This window comes from Rhinichthys klamathensis, unplaced genomic scaffold (genome assembly GCF_029890125.1).
Source record: "Rhinichthys klamathensis goyatoka isolate OS25496 unplaced genomic scaffold, OSU_Roscu_1.1 h1tg000682l_1, whole genome shotgun sequence".
NCBI classification, from domain to species: domain Eukaryota; kingdom Metazoa; phylum Chordata; class Actinopteri; order Cypriniformes; family Leuciscidae; genus Rhinichthys; species Rhinichthys klamathensis.
The window spans coordinates 82,501-102,013 of record NW_026607113.1 but is presented as its reverse complement, the minus strand read 5'-3'; the positions used below and the strand labels follow the sequence as shown (position 1 = coordinate 102,013).

Sequence of the window (19,513 nt, the reverse complement as noted above, 5' to 3'; positions counted from 1 at the left end):
TATTCTGATTCAAGATTACCAGGAACATGAATTTTAAAAAAAAGTATGTGCACGGATAAATAATTTATTATAAATACTGTAATATATTCCATTTAAAAGGTATTGTCAAATTTGATTTCAATCTAAATTTAGGACGCCAAATTCTTGGACAACAGGTTCAACCCAACCTGGTCAGAGGAACCAAGAAACACCACAAAACACAGAACTCATCTCAGTTGATGGTCAGTAGCAAGACAACAGCGGCATCTTGTGAACATTTTTTGTTATTACCTTAGTAAAGAAAGAGAATTCAACCAAAATGTGAGCTATAACAATAAATTCACTTAATTTCTGCTAAATTCTATCATTAATGCTGTTCCTGGTTTCCCCTAATTTTCATTATCTGTAGTCACTTCTGGGATTGTGTAGGCCTAACGCATTTTTGTGGATGCATTGTAGATGAAATTCACATGTAGACATGGTAATACAAATTGAGAAGTGTTTTCATGTTATAATGCACCAAGCCCATTTAAGGATCCTGGATGGCAACCCAAAATGTTTAAGGTTTGAACAATTTTTAATAAAAAAATAAAAAAATAAATAGCAAGAACCTAAATAACATCAACCCCCACATGATGATATATTTCATAATTTGAAATAATTACTCCACATCACAGCCAACATGTAGCCTAGGTCTATAAAGAAAACACAGTTCTTGAATTTTTAATGCAAAATATGTTTATAACACATTACATTTTAACCATAGGCGTCATTTACGGGGGGGACGGGTGGGACATGTCCCCACCACTTTTTGCCAGGGTCGATATTGTCCCCACCACTTTTGAAACATCTCGCGTCACGGATGTAACAATACAAATAAAACATCTCCAGTTAACTAGCAGCATTCGTTTCATTCATTTGTTAAATAAGACGCGATCTAGCGCTGAAATGTGTTGTCTTCACTCGGACGCGCGCTTCAATCCGTTGCAGAGATTCTATTCGTTCCAGAGAAATCACAATTCAAAATGCACACAAACGTGTCCCTGCTTCTCTGGGTTCTAATCCGCACTCGTATAGTTTTTTTTTCCCTCATCAAAACCGATAATGTTTATCAGTGATAAAGTATATCAAGATTCTTGATATACAACCACTGATAAACATTATCGGTTTTGATGAGGGGAAAAAACTATACCGAGTGCGGACTAGAACCCTCAACCCCCGACACGCTTGGCAAAAATTCTGCCACTGGACTATTACAATACATATGCAACGCAGGCGGATCTATTTATTTATTCACGTAAAAATTCTCGATTCTGACAACATTATATTAGATCTCATTTTACGACCAATTAAACCCAAAGTACCATCACATTTTTGGTCGGACATCATACATTTTTATTTATTTCAATCAGTAAGCTACAGGACATCGTCTTTCAAACCATGACCTGCGCGAAAGAGAAAAAATAATGAATGCGTCATTGTACCCAGCACTTTTGAAAATGCCCTTCCGAATGCGTCTCTGTCCCCACCACATTTCAAACCAAACTGACGCCCATGATTTTAACCTAATTAATTTGAATTCAAAACAACACATGTAGACATGGAAATACAAAATGGAGAAGTGTGTTCTTGTTTTGCACCAAGGTTTAAGGTTCAAGGTTCAAACAATATCCTATTTATTTATTTAAAAAAAAAAAATAGAATAAAAAGCAATGAACCTTAATAACATCAATCTCTCAGTGTGACGATGTAATATTTCATAATTTGAAAGAATTACTGCACATCACAGCCATCATAGCGTCTATTTAAAAACCTACAGTTCTTGAATTTTTAATGCAAAAATATATGTTTATAACAGATCACATTTTAACCTTATTAATTTGAATTCAAAGCAATCCACTGAACACGTGTAGCCTCGAGCGCGTTCACGAGTACGTGCGCGCTCCAGCAGGTGAACAGTCTTCCTCCTCCTGGATGGTTATGGTTGCCCAGGAACAACAAGTGCAGGATGCGCTCGTACGTGACCGCTTACGCACGACGTGGGCTGTGACGTGAGATCGCACATCCCGCACTTGTCAGTGTGCCAGCAGGTCAGTGTATTTCCCTCCACCCTCAGCATGACTGGAATACTGCACAGGCTTATGTTTCTATTTGCGACACGGACTGATTTACGGATAAACAGAGCGGAAGAGCGTGATTCTGTGAAATGACGCGCTCCGGTTGACGGCAGGTTTGCACGAGCAAAATCCGGTGTAGTGCAGGAATCAGTGTGGTCTGTCAGACCGGTTCTTCTTTACCTAGTCGCTAATAGAACAGCTAAATAGCATGACATAGACTCGTTTAATGTGCGTTTAAACGTGGTAAGTTTACTTTTTACTGTGCTATGACGTCTTATTGCCAGGTAAGTTAGCCTATATACCAGCTAACAAAAACACATTCTGAGATCGTTTTGCTAACGATCTGAAACGTCGTTCCTAAACGACAAGATTTGTAAACGTTTTTAAAACGTTTCCTCGTGTTTATGCGAACGTTAGGGGAACGTTCTATTTGATCATTTTGTAAACATTGTGCGAATGCTACTTTTGAATGTTATCTGAACGTTCTATGACGTATAAACAACTTTGAACGAACGTTCTGTTAACGTCACTGGAAGAACTTTTGTTCATAACTCTGATAGAACCAGCTTAATAACATGTAATTTAGTTGTTAAATATTAGTGTCAGGTTTTAACATGAGGTTTAACCCTTGTTAAATGACGTCACTGAGGTCAGCTCCGATTGGGACAGCCGCTCCACAAGCAAGGAGTTATGAGCAGTCGTACTAAGAAGACACGGTTTATTAACAATCCTGGCAATAAACTGTCTTTTGGCAATAGAGACTGGAGCGATGACTTCATCAGGCTCTACGATGAATCCATTGGGAGAGGGATGCACACATTGCAGCCAGACAAGAACACACACACTTCACCACGGGACAGAATGGCGCTGAGACTCAAAAGTCCTGCTTCGGACATCCTTCCCACGGGCCATCTGGACCTAAGCACAACTTCAGTCGCCAGCTACTTCCACACCACCAACACGAGTTACTGCACAAGCCCTGCCTCAGACTACCAGGAAAAGAACCGTCTGCTCGACATTCGGAAACGGCCCAGCTCCTCCAGACGCCGGTTCGAGGTGGTCACCGAACTGGGACCGGAGGAAGTCAGGTGGTTTTACAAAGAGGACAAAAAGACATGGAAGCCCTTCATGGGACACGACTCTCTCAGGATAGAAATCATGTATCGCATCTTCAAAGAGCGAAACCCGGAAAGGGTTTTAAACCGTGGTGGAGAGGAGCTTCTCGAAGATGATGGTCTGGATGGAGGAGACCCGTCGCTGGAGACGCGTGGTGGAGACGAGAGACGTGACAGTGTGGACGTCAGTGTCGAAGCAGTGTGTGTGAGAGGAGGACTCTATGAAGTGGATGTGAGGAATAAAGAGTGCTATCCGGTGTACTGGAATCGTAAGTATTGCTCGTTGATGGATGCAAGTCAAGTCACATTTATTAAGTGATATTATCAAAGCAAAAGCAATTCAAAAATCACTGTTTCACAACATCCTGTGACAATAAAAATCTTAAAATGGAGACATTTTCCAATGTCTAACTCATGAAGAGAAATATCTCATGAAACCACACAATCATTGAAGGAAACAACAATAAAATGCACAACAAGAGCCAGGAAAACAGCCTAAGTAAAATAATACAAATTAATAAATGGTTAAATTACACAGTTTGCTGTTAAGAGTCCTTTGGCCCTTCTAGTGTTAGTGAACACTTCTAAGCTTAAATGCTTGAAAACATGTGCATCATTACCCGCCCTGTCCACTGAATTATTAATATTCGTTGGTGTCTGTGACACTTTTGTTCACGTCAGGTGTGAAGAAAGATCTTTCATTTTTTCTAATTGACTTTTTATTGAGAATTCTCAACATTGCAAACAATGTATGCAAATAAATACAATATACCCGTACGAATTCTTCCATCTGGAATTCAGGATGAATTAGTTTTAAACCACTAACAAAAAACAAATGAACAATGTAAAATGAACTAACGTAGTTGACATTTTGTGGAATACTTTAACATAAACTCTCAGAAAATAAGGACCTCTATTCTGTGCATAACTTTGAAGGCTACATGTTTAGTTTTCTGCATAATGATTAACTGCATTAGCATCTCAGGTGAAGGGGAATCACTTCAGTCTGTCTGGTGAGGTGCGTGTGTTGCCAGTAATTTAGTGTGTAAATCTTTTACAAACATGTACACCGAATGTTAAAACGGACTCAATATAAGATTTGTAAAAAGTCATCAAAGACCGATCAACGTTAAACCTTGGACAATCTCCGTAGTCCGTATAGACACTGCTGGCTCTTTTTACAAATCGTCTCCACATTGACATTAACATCAGCTTATCAATCCCACATCCCAATTTTGTTCAAAAAACACATTATTTGTCACATATTTTACATTATTACAGCTCTTCTCTCCCCAGTCTGGTTGAACGCGTTGTTTTCGATGAAGCCCCTCCTTCCGAAAATACGAAATGTGCTGTGATTGGTTCGCTGGCCCAGTGTGTTATGATTGGCAGCGCTTCGTGCGTGTTCGGGAAATGTCCCGCCCCTCCATATCCGCGAGCTCTACTCGGATGTAAATATTAAGGATGGCGTCCATTTCAAAGCAGTTTGAGCCCGATTCAGACCCTGACAATGTTAACAAACTAGAGGATCGTGCTGAATGGATTTCAAGCACGGATTTCACAGGATCTGTCAGAGTGGAATGATGTTTTTTTGTAATATTCTTATAGATACAGGGCTCCAGACTAACTTTTTGCCTTGGTTGCACTGGTGCGCCTAACTTTTTTATTGAGGTGCACCAGCACAAAATTTAGGTGCACTCAAATTTTTCCTCGTCTCGCGTCGCCTTTAACGCCACAATTTCAAGGTCACCTTTTTATCACGCTCCATATACATTCATATATATTATGTAAATGCTTTTAAACAAGAATAAGGTGTAGTTTTTTTTTTTAGTATTTGAAGCACAATTATACTGTATTTAAAAATATAAATCTAAAAAAAAAAAAAAAAAAAAAGTGCTGTTTTTACATTGTTCAAGTTTAGGGTATTGACACAAATTTCACAATTCGATTCAATATTGATTATTTTGGATATCAGGTACAACACATGGCAAATTTTCTCAAGAAAAACAAATCTCAACTAATGCTGTAAACTGGGAGTCAGTTTTAGCCTATAGGCTTCATTAGCCTACTATAATATTGAAGCTGATTTGTACACAAACACTTAAATTACACTTATTTATTTTCATAATAATAAAGTTATATGAAATATAAACATTTAAATGGTGGCTGCATAAAAACTTGCCAGATTTTTTTCAAACAACATGCATTCAATATTGAAAAACATTAAAAATGATAATGAATATGTAATATGGTGCATATATTAGGCACAATGCTCCTCTAGAGTTAATTTTTCTAGCTAGCTAACGAGTTTATAGTCACTGGATATGTTTTTTTCTGAGGTAAATGTGACGTTACATTACATTGTTTACAAGCGTTTTACTGACGTCTTTCCACGGTTGAAACACCGATTGAGCGATTCCATGTGACATGATACGGATTTCGATAAGTTGTACGCTATCTTTTAACACACTTTCAGATGCTCGTTCATGTTTATTTCGTGCTGTAACTGGTATTATAAAGGCAGAAGAGGAGATCATGTGCTTCTCTTGAGCTGAGCTGAGCCAGAGCGATCTCACGCCACAGCGCCAAAACACTATTTATGTTTTTGAATTTCGTAAGAAAATGGACCTAATTTGAAATCTGAGACTTTGTTTCATATCAATAGTAACAAAGCACAAAGATTATTGCGATTTATTGGATGGGATGCTCGCTACAATGTTCCATTCATTCATCCATCAACTGAAAACAGCATAGCCCAACGGTTCGTAAAAATCAATGAGAATCGATTAAAATCGAGAAATCAATATTTTTTACCTAGTTCAAGTAGCCTACGTTTTTAAAAGTTTCTTCGTCGTCTGTTTTCCTGCGTTTATTTAGCTGATGCTGCTGATTGCCGTGATTCTCTGGTGCACAGGTCACAATTTATTTCAATCACGCAGGCGCAGCACGGAGCATTTTAGTCCTACAGGAATATCTGAACCACAACCAATCAGAGGCAAAGACCCGCCCAATCTCTATCTCTGATTGGTTTAGACCACGATATGATCCAACCATGCGTGCAAGCAGAACAAAAGACTCGTTTGTGGAGGGGCAGCGGATGATGCGATCATGCAAGAACGTTAGGTGCACTGGTGCGACCTAGGAAAAATTCTCGTCGCACCCTTACAAATTGGTCGCACTCTAGAGCCCTGAGATACAATGTTATCCACCATTTAATCATGATATTTGTCGGAAAACTAAGGTAATACAAACAGTAATCGTCCACAAAACCATGGTTCATTTTCTTAGGAGCACTGAACCGTCTTACAAAAGCAAAAGCTTACAAAAGCAACAGAAAACAAGCTGTTCTCCATAAAAACTGCAGCACACAGATAAACGTCGGGGTTATAATGTTCAGGAACAGTGTTTAAAATAAGCTTTAACCACTCCGAGTTCGTCAGCCTTCGGAAGATCAAACAAATGAGTTTTGGGAACGTTGTGGTGTCTCTTTGACAGCGACAGCGCTGTCTTCTCTAATGCAGCTCAACCAGGCCTCGTCCACTTTTAGTGTAATCCGTGCGTGGGGATTATTTAAATGAGTAACATTATGACTTCATGTTGTCCAAACGAGACGTTCTTTGTAGTTCCTGTGAATCGTGTTAAATAAAATAAAATTTCCCTTTGCATTGAACTCTGAGCTATGTAACTTTGCAGATATTTTTTATGCTCAAACAGCAAAATTACACACTAACTTAAGTTGAAAAGGTGGAAAAGGGCCCCTTTAAAATACAATTTACCCAAGGTTAATGCATGTTTGATTGTTGAATGTTTTTTTTTCTTACTTATTTTCTGTGTCCTTCACTGTTCTATCATTATTTGTGTCTCCCACCTTGTAGAACAGGATTGCATCCCTGTCATGAGAGGCCAGTGGTTCATTGATGGCACATGGACGCCTGTAGAGGAGGACGAGAGCGAACTCATAGAGAAGGAGCACCTGACATGTTTCCGAGGACAACAGGTACAGGACGCTTTTGAGACTGACACGCTGGCCCATACTGTGGACAGAAAAGATGGTGAGCGAATTCACTACTAGCACATCATTTGGTTGTAATGGTAAAGAGAGAGCATTCCTCCTGTGTGTGAGGCTGTTTGTTAGCTTAGAAGTATTTGAAAAACAAATGAAGGATCCATCAGCAAGGTTTTGTTCGTGACAACGTCACACCTGCCCTTATTGTCAGTATCTGTTGAAAAATGACTGTTTGTGTGTGACTGTGTGTATGTTTGTGTGTATGTCATAGCGTCCGTGACTGAAATGATCTTCATGCAATTTCTAAAACATCATGATAACATTTACATCAAAGGCATTTTACACTTTTTTTTGTTTGTTTTCAGTTCGATCCATAAAAACACAAGCCCCTTTTCCACTGTGTTTCACACACTGTGTGTTTCCATCAAAATATGCCCGTACTGAAATAATCTGCTCCAAACCAACTCCTAAAACTGGCTTGTCTCAATCCAGCAAATATGGGGAGTAAAATAATGTTACAAAACACTAGAATGCATAAAACTGGATAGTCAAAACTACATAATGTTGCATTGCACAGTAGCTTCAGTCACTTCAGCGTAAAAAACAATTAAATTAATTACAAATATCATATGGGCATTGATTGCTGTGGATTACATTCACTATGCATTTAAATAACTTCTGACTGAAGAAATGCTGAATCAATTTGTTTGAATGTTAAAATGTTCTATAACAATGTCTGTAGTTAAACATCGACAAGATGGCATAGTGCTCCCAATAAAGATCTTTCTGATTTTTTAAATATTTGCATTACATTTATTGTCATTTAGCTTTGAAAAGTGAATGGGAGCAATGATGGAAACTAAATAGTTGTAAAAAAAAACAACCCCACAATTGAGTATCCATCATGGTGATGCTAATGAATCGGAAGTCTTGTGCATTCACAGAAAACAGCTTTCTTCCACGTTGCAAAATAAGTTGAATAGGATAATGGAGTTCAAACACGACTGGGTCTTTAGAGATATTCAATGAGACAAAAGTCAACTTGAGGATAAAGGAGAATTTGCACAGATGCTCTAGACTGTCAGAGACAGAAGGCCTGAAGAGAGGACACTGATACTGAGAATGTCCTCAAATTACGCTTTTGCAAAAAGAAGAAAATCTGTAAAAGTGCCACTGAGTCATTGTGACTCTTCACATTGAGATGTTACAACCGGGTTTAAGTAGCCTGGCTAACGTCAGACCTCGTCTCATTGAGATTGAGACGTGGTCTGGGAACTAGAGCCCGACCGATATGGATTTTTGGGGGCCGATACCGATATTAGGGAGTAAAAAAACCCGATACCGATATATCGGCCGATATTATTTATGTGTATATTATAATACAGTAGCAATATTATTTATGTGTATTATAGTACAGTATACCAGTCAAAAGTTTGGACACTTTCCTATTGGTGTGTACAAACTTTTGATGGGTACTTTACACAGTCGCTATAAACAGATTAAATATATTTTATAAACACGTTTTGCAATGATCACTCAAATGTGGTAATCAAACACTTGTGTGACACAGATATGTAATGGAGGCAGGGGGAATGATAGAATGAGAATTATACAGCTGAGCTGTAACCAAACTAGTTTGCATTGCATGTTATATTATATTCTAAATACTGTTGCATAATCTTCACTAACGACTTTGTCTTTTAATTTAGTCATAACTTGTATCAATAAATATATAAAAAGTGTCACTGACAAAACCTTATTATCTTATATTTTTACTCTTAATTCCTCTAATCTCTACCAGTGGAGGAAGAACTCAGATCTTTTTACTAAAGTAAAATTAATAATATCATAATGAAAACGTTTTTAATTACATATGTACAGTAGTACTTTTATACTATTTTAAATAATTAGTAAGCAAAATGTACTAAACGTGAAACTAGGCTACTTTTAATGCAAAATGGCCCTATAAAAAGCGCACCCGCATTTTTTAAAAATATTCATTTATCGGCCATTATAAATGCCGATACCGATAGTTAGGAAAATGCCTAAAATCGGCCGATAATATCGGCCCGCCGATATATCGGTCGGGCTCTACTGGGAACCACATGATCATTTTCTCGTATTTGAGGCGTGGTTTACGAATGCCCAGAGACGTTTATTGGGTGCTACGAATGTCTATCAAATGCGCCTGTACGACTCATAGCCAATCGTTTCAATTATACCAGATGACGTATGTAGAGCGACAGAAATTAGACGAGGAAGAAGACGATCATGTGTCAGAGATTTATGTGTACACGATGGCGTATGTATCTAAGGCTGCATCGAAAGGTAACTTCGCGTCTGCTGCCATGTTGGATCCATGGGTATAAACCTACTGCTTCGGTGTGTCGCATAGACGTCGTCATCATCTTGCTGCTCCCTCCCCGTTCTGTGATTGGTCCCCTCTAGGGATGTCACGGTACCAAAATTCCAGTAGCCGAGAACCGTAAAATTTTAATGGTATCGGTACCAATTTCGGTACCACAGCAAATCAGTTTGAACTATTTTTCCAACTTTTTGAAAAAAATATTAAATTCAATTCAATGACTTTATTATTTATGACGGTAAATTTATGAAAGCATTGAAGGCTACATGCTGTTTAAATGAAAATATGATATTGAGAAATATTGCTTATAAAAAAAATCAAGTGAAAAATAAGCAACCTTCTATGCACACATTATTATTATTAGTAGTAGTATTTTTAATTAGTGGAGACGTAGTTAAATCTATTGTACAGTAGCCTCATATAATTATTTCTGTCAATTTCTTTAAGTTAAACCAAACTTTTAATTTGACGGGTTGCCGTGAAGACCTTTGAGTTTCTGTGCATGTATGATATGACGATCGTTTTTCTCAAATGAAACTGTAAAATGCTCATGAAGTGACTCTCGGAGATGAGTCATGAATCATGTCATATCGTGAGGCAGCAGAGACTGAAAACAGCGCGAGCGTCACGTCGTGCTTCAGTGTGTGTGTGAGGTAACGTTAAATGAAACCGCGCGTCTGCGTCGTTCATTCACACAGAGACAAGCAAAACATGAAGGGTTAATATTTAAATAGTCTTTTTGCAGTTTATTATACACAAACACCACATCAGCAGCGCCACCGGTCGCCATGTCTCAGCGCTTTCATGAAGAGGACACAACTTCACGCCCTTCGTGCATTCATGCGCATCCAGAACCGGGTTTGACCGGGTACTCGGTACCACCGGTACTTGGAACCGGTTCTCTTCCTTTATGTTAAGCTACACTACATTTTATGTTCACTGTCTTGCAGGGAACTTAAGAGTACTCATGAGGAGATGAATGTAGGTCGTGCACAATTACACCCAATGTGTATTTAAACATTGAGTCACAAGAATGCCCACTGGAGTCTAGCTTTTAATTACAAGTAAAGAACCAGAAAAACTTGCCTAATCTGCCCCATTCAGTCTGTGCAAATCTCTCAGCTGCACTTTTACAGTTTTTGTCCTACCAGGATAGCAGATTTGATTGAATAAGCTGTAAATTTTCATCATTCATTATGGAGTCCCACAGGGTTCTGTACTGGGACCTCTGTTGTTCTCCGTCTAAATCACATCTTTCAGCTGTAGCTTATTTTATTTTCAGTCCAAACTATTTATTTGAGTGTCACTTTTGATCACACATGACGCACGTCAGTTTTCAAGACCATCAAAGTGTTTACAATCTTCAAAAAGTCAATCTGCCAAAAGCTTACTTATAATTGACTCTGCATGAGATACGAGAAAGTGTTTTAACATTCAAAGAGTTATTATGGACACAACTTTCTCTTATATGCCACACTTATTGTGTTTGATAGTGTAATAAATCTCCTTTTTTTTTTAAAAGATGCAGACTGCTGAAAACTGTAAACCTTCATGACTCAAATGCCGCTTGGACTGGGTGGAGATAAATCTGATGAGAGCGGAATGAGTGCTTGAGTTTATTGAAAATGTAGAGAAAAGCTCCACATTGGTTTGTCTATAAGAAATAAAGGGAGCGAAGGAAAATATATATAATACAGCCTCGCAGAGGAGTGATTGCTCTCTATAAAATAGCATTCGATTTACTGAATCATTTAGAAATAGACCATGTTTACATGCACACAATTTTCTGATTTCCCTGTGTACAGAAGCTGTATAATATCAGCAATTTTTCTGATATATTCTTTTTGAGATATTCTTCTTGCCATTTATTACACTGCATATTTTGCAATTCACTACTGTCATTTAATCAACTTGTTCAGTCTTCTTCATGTCACACAGTGGCTTTATCTACTTTAGGTAGTTGTGTTAACGTCGTTTACACAATAGATGCATAATTGGAATATGACCAAATAAGATTAATATAGCAATATTCGATTATTATAGCATATGTTGAGCTTGTTAATGCGGTCGGGGAATGGTTGAAGCTTACAAAACAACATCTCTCTTAAACACTGAATTGATAAAAGACCAATTATGTTGATATATTTAATGTACGAGTTTATGCAAACTTTGTAATTTACATGACAGAAGATAAAGTGAATTTGTGTTTTCACCGTGTCTTTACTTTTGCAACATTTATTGGTTTGAGACTTAAATGATATGAGAAATGTGTGTCCTGGGTTATATCACATGCTTTCACATGAAAATCCTTTAAAAAGACCTCTATCCACCTTATTCCTGCGCCGCATGACGCTTTGCATGAATTATGGGTGTAACTTCCGTTAAGCTGTAAACAATCAGTGAAAGGCTCGCTCTACGAACGCAATACGTTAAAAAAGTGTCACAATGAGATGACATTAATCGACTCACCCTTCAACCATCGAACATTAAAAGGAAATTTAAAAGCGTAAAAGAATCAACAAGGCACTTTCAACAGACCAAATAGCCCCAAAAGTGCGAGTCTTTGGTTATACTATAGTAGGCAAATATATATATATATATATATTAGGGATGGCCCGATACCGATACTGGCATCGGGGATCGGGCCGATACTGTCCTAATATACTCGTACTCGTACTCATAAATATTCGCCGATACCACGCACCGATACCACGTACATTTTGCAAAACGAAACTGGCCGCCGCGAGTGCTTTGTCGAGGTGAACTGAGGCATAGGAAAGTATAATGTCGGCGGTTTGGGCTCATTTCAAGATAAGGGATGATGACAACAGCAAGGCAGACTGTGAGTTATGTTCAGCTAAGGTGTCGAGAGGAGGGAAAGAAAGTACATCGTTTAACACCAGCAATCTAAACATCTGAAGACGCATCATAGATCTGATGGCCGAGCGCGCGCGCGGGTGGTAATGCACTCACTCTGTGTGTGCGGGTTACGGGAGAATAAAACGATTCGCGGGACTCCCGCAAACTAGAAATATCTATGAATAAAACATAAAAACTAAAAGATTTTTATTCATCTCTTGCAGAAAAGCAACAAGAACAACTACAACAAAATAGAAACGATTTACAGGACAGAGTTTCTATTCATAACATGGTTACAGCGTTGAGCGATGTAGCCAATCACAGACATATGTGTTGATTTCTGGAACGCAATGGCCAATCAGAAGCATTTAAGATAGACTCCCCTCACCGCTCAAAACGGACTTTTTTGTTCAGTGCTGAATTCTGTATGCTGGCAAATCCTCTAATTATAACAAACAAAGTGTGGATATTATGAAAGATTGATTGTGCAGTCAGCTTCATTGATAATAACAGAGATGTGTGAGATCGTGATGAACTGTCAGCTTTTAGGATTTATTAAGGGAGCGCACTTTGCGCGCATTCAGTCATGCCAGACCATGCACGCAGTAGCCTGCTTGCTTTTATGTTAAATTAACAGTGGTTTGTGTGTTAATACATTTATTATTTTACTAATTTTTATTTATTTTTAGACTTGTTAAAACAAGCAGAGAAGAAAATAAAAACAGTCTTCTAACCTGTGTTCTAAAATAGTCGTCTTCTTTTCTGGGAGCCTATTACTTTTGCGGTAGAAATATCGGTATCGGTACTCGGTATCGGCAAGTACACAAATGTAAATACTCGTACTCGTATCGGTTTGAAAAAAAATGGTATCGGGCCATCCCTAATATATATATATATATATATATATATATTAGGGGTGGAACGGTACATGTATTCGTATTGAACCGAAACGCTACGGGCGTCACGGTTCGGTGCACGAATTTGCACGGAGAATACACGGTACAAATAAAAAAAACCTCTTAAATAGCGATAAATTTCGCTCTATTCGCTTTTGGTGTGACTGACTGTGAACGCAGCAATGAACAGGCTGCGATCAAGATTGCAATGCTGGAGTGTGTGTGTGCGAGAGAGAGAGAGAGACAGAGAGAGGCGCGGGTGCGAATCGCGCGATCGAACACTGTGTGTGTGTGTGTGTATGTGTGTGTGTGCGCGAGAGAGAGAGAGAGAGGCGCGGGCGCGAATCGCGCGATCGAACAGAGAGTGTGTGTGCGTGCGCGTGCGAGAGAGAGAGAGAGAGAGAGAGAGAGGCGCGGGCGCGAATCGCGCGATCGGACAGTGTGTGTGTGTGTGAGAGAGGCACGGGCGATCGAACAGTGGAAACATAAAAACATACTCCGTCATTTTTTTCCTACAGGACATCATTAAAACGGCAAATTGTTTACTTATATTTGTGTACACTCGCAATAAAACACAACATTGTGCTTTTGTCACACTCTAAACTCATGTCAAACTGTAACCTACAACTGTTAACAAAAGTTTTTAATGGTAGTATTATTTTATACGGAAATCAATTATTTATCATTCAGATGAGAATAAAGTTAGGGTTAATTAAAATGAAGGAAAACAAATATATTGATCTGAAATAGCAAATTAATTTTAAATTCATTCAGGTACAATTACCAAACATATCTCATGGTCTTTTTAATAATTTAATTAATAAACTAATAATATAAAACTACTGTCAGTGCACTACAAATAAACTGGTTCTATGCCTTTATTAATAAAACGTATATAAAAAATACAAGGCTTAAGACATTTATAAAAAAGCCTTCTGCATTTTTGTTTTGCTATTCACTCCATTGTACCGAAATCGTACCGAACCGTGATGTCTGAACCGAGGTATGAACCGAACCGTGACTTCTGTGTACCGTTCCACCCCTAATATATATATATATATATATCTGTATTGTATAACAAGCCTTAATCAAAAATGTTCATTAACTTCAGCATTACGTGACACTATATCAAAGTGATTTCCGTCATTTTGACAGATTATAAATTGCATTTCCCTGTGAAAACAAACCTGGAAAGAGACGTGAGGATTTGAGGAGAATAACGAGAGATTCTTCGTCCATTCCAGTGAATTATTAATGGAATATCGTAAATTAAATTCGGGAGAATAGACCACAGATGTGCCGTATATGTTGTCCCTTTTCATACTTTTACAGCGGATTGCAAAGGAAAAAAAGAAAATCATCATGAGGAAAAGAAAGCAGCGACTGAAAAGAGCTTGTTCTTGTTATATCATGTCACGTTAAAATATCAAGTATAACGTTATTCTCATGATGTCTGAAAATAAATCATGAAGGAAAACTGACTGCTCATCCAGTCAAACTGACGGATCAGCTTTATTTGTAGGGCAAGCTTATGATTTGAAATGATTCGTTTCAGCCTTTTTGAATGGAAGTTCCCCAAACCGGAAGTGCCACCCATAATTCAAAACGCAGTAAACTCGTCAGGAATACAAGACTGTCTTAAGTGAGAAGCAGGATTTTCATGTGAAACTTTGCTTAAGTGGCTGTGCTGTTGGAATAACAACACAATATGATGGTATTACTTGTATTTTGAGCTGAATATTATACAGTACAACACAGTCTGGTAGTTGTTTTTTATTAAACTAATGGTTAGTGTGTTGTGCTAGCGAGGTGTTATTGCCAATAACGTGACCATTGACTGTTTTTGGTTTGTTAGTTCTTTCCCACTTCCCCCCATTCTACCTCCCCTTTCTATTCAAATGGAGCGGATATCAGACGAGTGCTAAATGTCACAAGCGAAAGCGATGTCAAGGTACTACAGCCCTCCGTTTTTACTCCTTGTAGATGCTGATTCTCCTTTTCCGCCTTTTGCTCATTAGAAACCCTCCCATTAGTTGTAAACCCAGTTTCATAAGTGTTTTTTTAGGCTCTCATGTTCTTTGAAAGTGCCCACTTTTTCCTATTTTCCCTGCTGTATTTCCTTATTGTGTTACTATTATTAGAATCTGATGTTTCCAAAACACTCAAAGCAATGTTTGGGATACGTACAGTGTCAAACGTTTTTTAAATTGTGAAAAATGACAAAATAGGATTTAGTTTCACAATTCTGGTAAATGTCACATATAATTACAAAGAAAATGTACAATTTTAAAGTAAAAAAACAACAACAGTATTTTCTTGTAAAATGTACTCCAATAATCTTTTGTTTTATTTACAACTTTGAAATAAAAAAAAATGCCAATAGTTCACAAACTTAATCACAATGAAATTAAAATTGTTATTTCTTGTGGAATATTGCAGTAGAAAGAATAATCCATGATTGATGATAAGAAATCCCCAAAATCCCTCTCTTCCAGCAACCTGTCACTCATATAAGATCTCAGCAATTAGCTAATGACAATAAGTTAATCAATTTCTGATAGACAAAATCAAGTCGCACTCCCACCCTTTTGGTTTGATGCCGTTTCAACCGGATATGCGTCACAATACCAAAGAAAAGACGATTGCAACTCCCGTTTCATGCCGAATCGACAAGACATTATATGAGGAATCATTCTTTGAAGCTTTAGTTTTATCAAACACTAATAATTAACGTGAAAAAATAAAGACATTTTAATGATATATTCCTAATAATCTCTCATATATTCTCTTTTTTTTTTTGCATAATTACATATGTACAGAAATAAATGTTGCGTTAGGTCAATTACCTTTGTCGGCAGTGTATAGTAGACACACCCGTCTTGACAAATCCTAATATCGCTCATCCTGCATTAATTGATGATAAACATTACAGACGTCGACCAATTAATTTACAGACAATTACCCTAAAAGCTAATCCGGTCCGGTTTGACATGCTGCAAACTGGGTCATTTTAGATCAAGCTATCAGATGTCAGTCATTCACACCCTCTATATTCTGCTAAAAAGAAATACATGTACATACATTATAATGAAAACATGTTTACCAATCAATTATTTGATATGACAAAAAAAAAAAAAAAAGTCATGTGACTTCAAAGACTACAATCACCTCCCAGCTGGCTGACATGCTGTCGTTCTGTCACTAATTTCATGCAAATATGAGATGAAATATGAGTGTTCTATAAGCCACACTTCATTTATTATAGTGAACTAGAAAATAACATTGAACTTCCAATTTCGTTGATATTGTGGGCAAATTCTTCTGGATTTTTTTTTTTGGTTCTCTTGAACAAACGCTCCTTTATCTGCCTTTTTTTTTTTTTTTTTTTTTTTGATATTCTGCTTGTTCGCAGAAATGAAATTCCAGCTTGGGTGAAGCGATTCATAACCTTCAAAATACATGTAGAAAACCAAGTGCCTATCGACTCTTAAAAGCCTGACCGGCTGCCTTTCGACACAAGTCCTCTTAACCTCCGGTGGCTCCGTAATCCCTCAGAGTTAAGTTGGTCCCGCTCTAATACGCGCTTCTCCTGTTACGCTGCACATATAATGCAACACGTTATGTTTTGGGGATGTTTTTCCTTTACAAATCATCTATTCCATTGATTCATGAGGCCCTCGGCAGCCATATTTATATAATTTGATCTTTATTCGGACCCTTGAGTACCTTTTAGTTCGGCTCCTGGCACCATAATGGGCTTATGTTGTGCATGTAGGGCAGTAGAGTAGTACTTCATGCTCTCATTGAGTTTTCTCTGGGAAATGTTTGTTCAAGAGTTTTCAAACATAAATATGTTGATCCTCTTGCAATAGTGCCATACAAGACCCAGTGAGTAAGTCAATTATTCAGACGATTCTTGGCCTTTTTATAAGATTATTGTCATTGCTTTGGCACAGGAACACAATTATTTTGTTGCCCTTTGTGTCAGTTTCAAAATATCTTATTATTTTAATTATTTTTGTACATTTTGTGTATATTATGTTTTCTGTTGTGATTTTCTTTTTGTCATATTGTATTGCCATATATGCATTTAATATATATTGGCATTATATTAGCCTTTCTCCTCTCTAGATATTTCCATCAGCCATTGGACCAAAATGTAGTCGATTACTGTTCATCATTTTTTGCTATAATAGCTACTTAAATTTTTTATTTTAAGTTATATTTAAAAAAAAAATCCACTTTTGCCCAATTTGTTGCATTCATAAAACAGCATATCTGTAAAATGAGTTTGCTCTATTTAATAAGATGGTGCTAATATGGTCCTCTATTAATATTTTAAAGTTTGGTTCAAAAATTGAAAATCTTTTGTCGCCTTGTTATTGTTATGATAGATGTGATTACGAAATGTCATTTTGAAGGCTCAAATTTGAAGCCTTGGAAATACATGCGTGTCTGTCAGACTTAATCGCCCCTCTGTCCTCTGAATGCCCTCACTTACACAGATGAGATTGATCGAGGGACTTTCACTTTACACCAATCTATAGAAACTAGGGCTGTCACTTTTGTGAAAAAATCCTGTTTGATTTTTGAGACGTAAGTGTTCATTGAATCGATTGTAAACTCGATTTTCCATCTAAAGGCGTTTCCATTTTCAACACCAAATACAGGCAAATCCACGGACACCTAACAGGCATTAGGACGAGCGTAAAGAGGGCGCTTGAGACGCACAAGTCAGCAATATTCCTGATGATTTATTGGCGTGAAGTTTCAGCACAATGACAAACAGGAGCGCAACATTCAGGGATTGAGATTAACTCCCTCGACCCGCCAAATGCGGGTACAAATGAACTTTGGCGGGAAACGCTGTCAAATCACGAGCCAATCTGGCGTGTTTCTGTGTTTACTCACTTTGCTGGGGAAGTTCGTGTAAGACAAATCTGCGCGGATTTAGCGCAAATACGCAACTCGTGATCCTCATGATATATTAAATACAGCGTATTGCAGAATCTGCACATTTCTGGCTTACTTGAACACACACACACACACACACATCACTACGCAACAGATAACGGCGCGCTTGTTCACTTGCATTGAAGTAATAGCGAATATTAAAAAGCATTTGGTGAACAGAAAAGACATTGTTATTGTCCAGCATCCCACATGTTCTGTGTGCTGTATTGATCTGTCCACCTAAAACACCTAATTTTTGGTAAAAAAAAAAAAAAGGCTGTTAAAATCGATTCCCTATTTTCGTTTTCGACACTTGTGTTGGTTGGTCCGATCAATTGTGCAATCGATTTTCGAACGTAAAGTGACAGCCCTAATAGAAACTGGGTCTATAGATCCCATCACTGTGAAGGACTGGCTGTAAATGTGAACAGTTCTGTGTTTCGGCATGATGCTCTAGGCCTCCTTTGTTTGCTTTCCTATGGCGATCAGCTTTAGACACCTGTGCACAAGAGCAGCTCTGAGTACACACTCTTCACTCAGTCCACACATCATAATGAACACCGATCAAAACTGGATGCATTTAGAAACGTGCAAAATTACTTTGTACGGTGAAGGAATGCTTTGGTCTAATACAGCACATCTGTGGCATGCCGTCAGTTACCCCAGAGAATCGTTTTCAGTCATTCCTCAGTTTGTAAAAAAGAAAGAAAAAACATGTTTATGGTAATACACTTATGGCAGATGTACAGGTGAAACTCGAAAAATTACAATATTGTGCAAAAGTTCATTTATTTCAGTAATTCAACTTAAAAGGTGAAACTAATATATTAAATAGACTCATTACATGCAAAGTGAGATATTTCAAGCCTTTATTTGTTGTAATTTTGATGAATTTGGCGGTTTTCATAAGCTGTAAGCCATAATTATCAACATTATAACAAATAAAGGCTTGAAATATCTCACTTTGCATGTAAGGAGTCTATATAATATATTAGTTTCACCTTTTAAGTTGAATTACTGAAATAAATGAACTTTTGGACGATGTTCTAATTTTTCCAGTTACACCCGTACATCGGGTAAAACTTAGTGTTAAAATACTTCTTACCAGCAATGTGGAACACCAAACAATTGCGAAAATAATGTCTGTGTCCAAAATCGCCCCCTAAACTCTTTAATAGGGCACTATTTGAGGAAAAAAACATTTGTAGTGGTGTCTGAAACCA

The 19,513-nt window shown here is 37.7% G+C and overlaps 1 protein-coding gene across 5 annotated transcripts in view; it reads left to right on the top strand.

The window, feature by feature from the left end:
• The first annotated feature begins 1,990 nt into the window (after window positions 1-1,990).
• ddhd1a (DDHD domain containing 1a) overlaps window positions 1,991-19,513 on the top strand; it is a 52,595-nt gene continuing 35,072 nt past the window's right edge. Inside the window, exons 1-4 of one of the 5 annotated variants that reach the window (XM_056241892.1) lie at window positions 1,991-2,069; window positions 2,855-3,480; window positions 7,087-7,263; window positions 15,193-15,288. In XM_056241892.1, the coding sequence (XP_056097867.1) occupies window positions 2,907-3,480; window positions 7,087-7,263; window positions 15,193-15,288 (847 nt within the window). In that variant the 5' untranslated portion in view covers window positions 1,991-2,069; window positions 2,855-2,906. The other 4 variants (XM_056241893.1, XM_056241894.1, XM_056241890.1 and 1 more) reach the window with 4 other exon arrangements.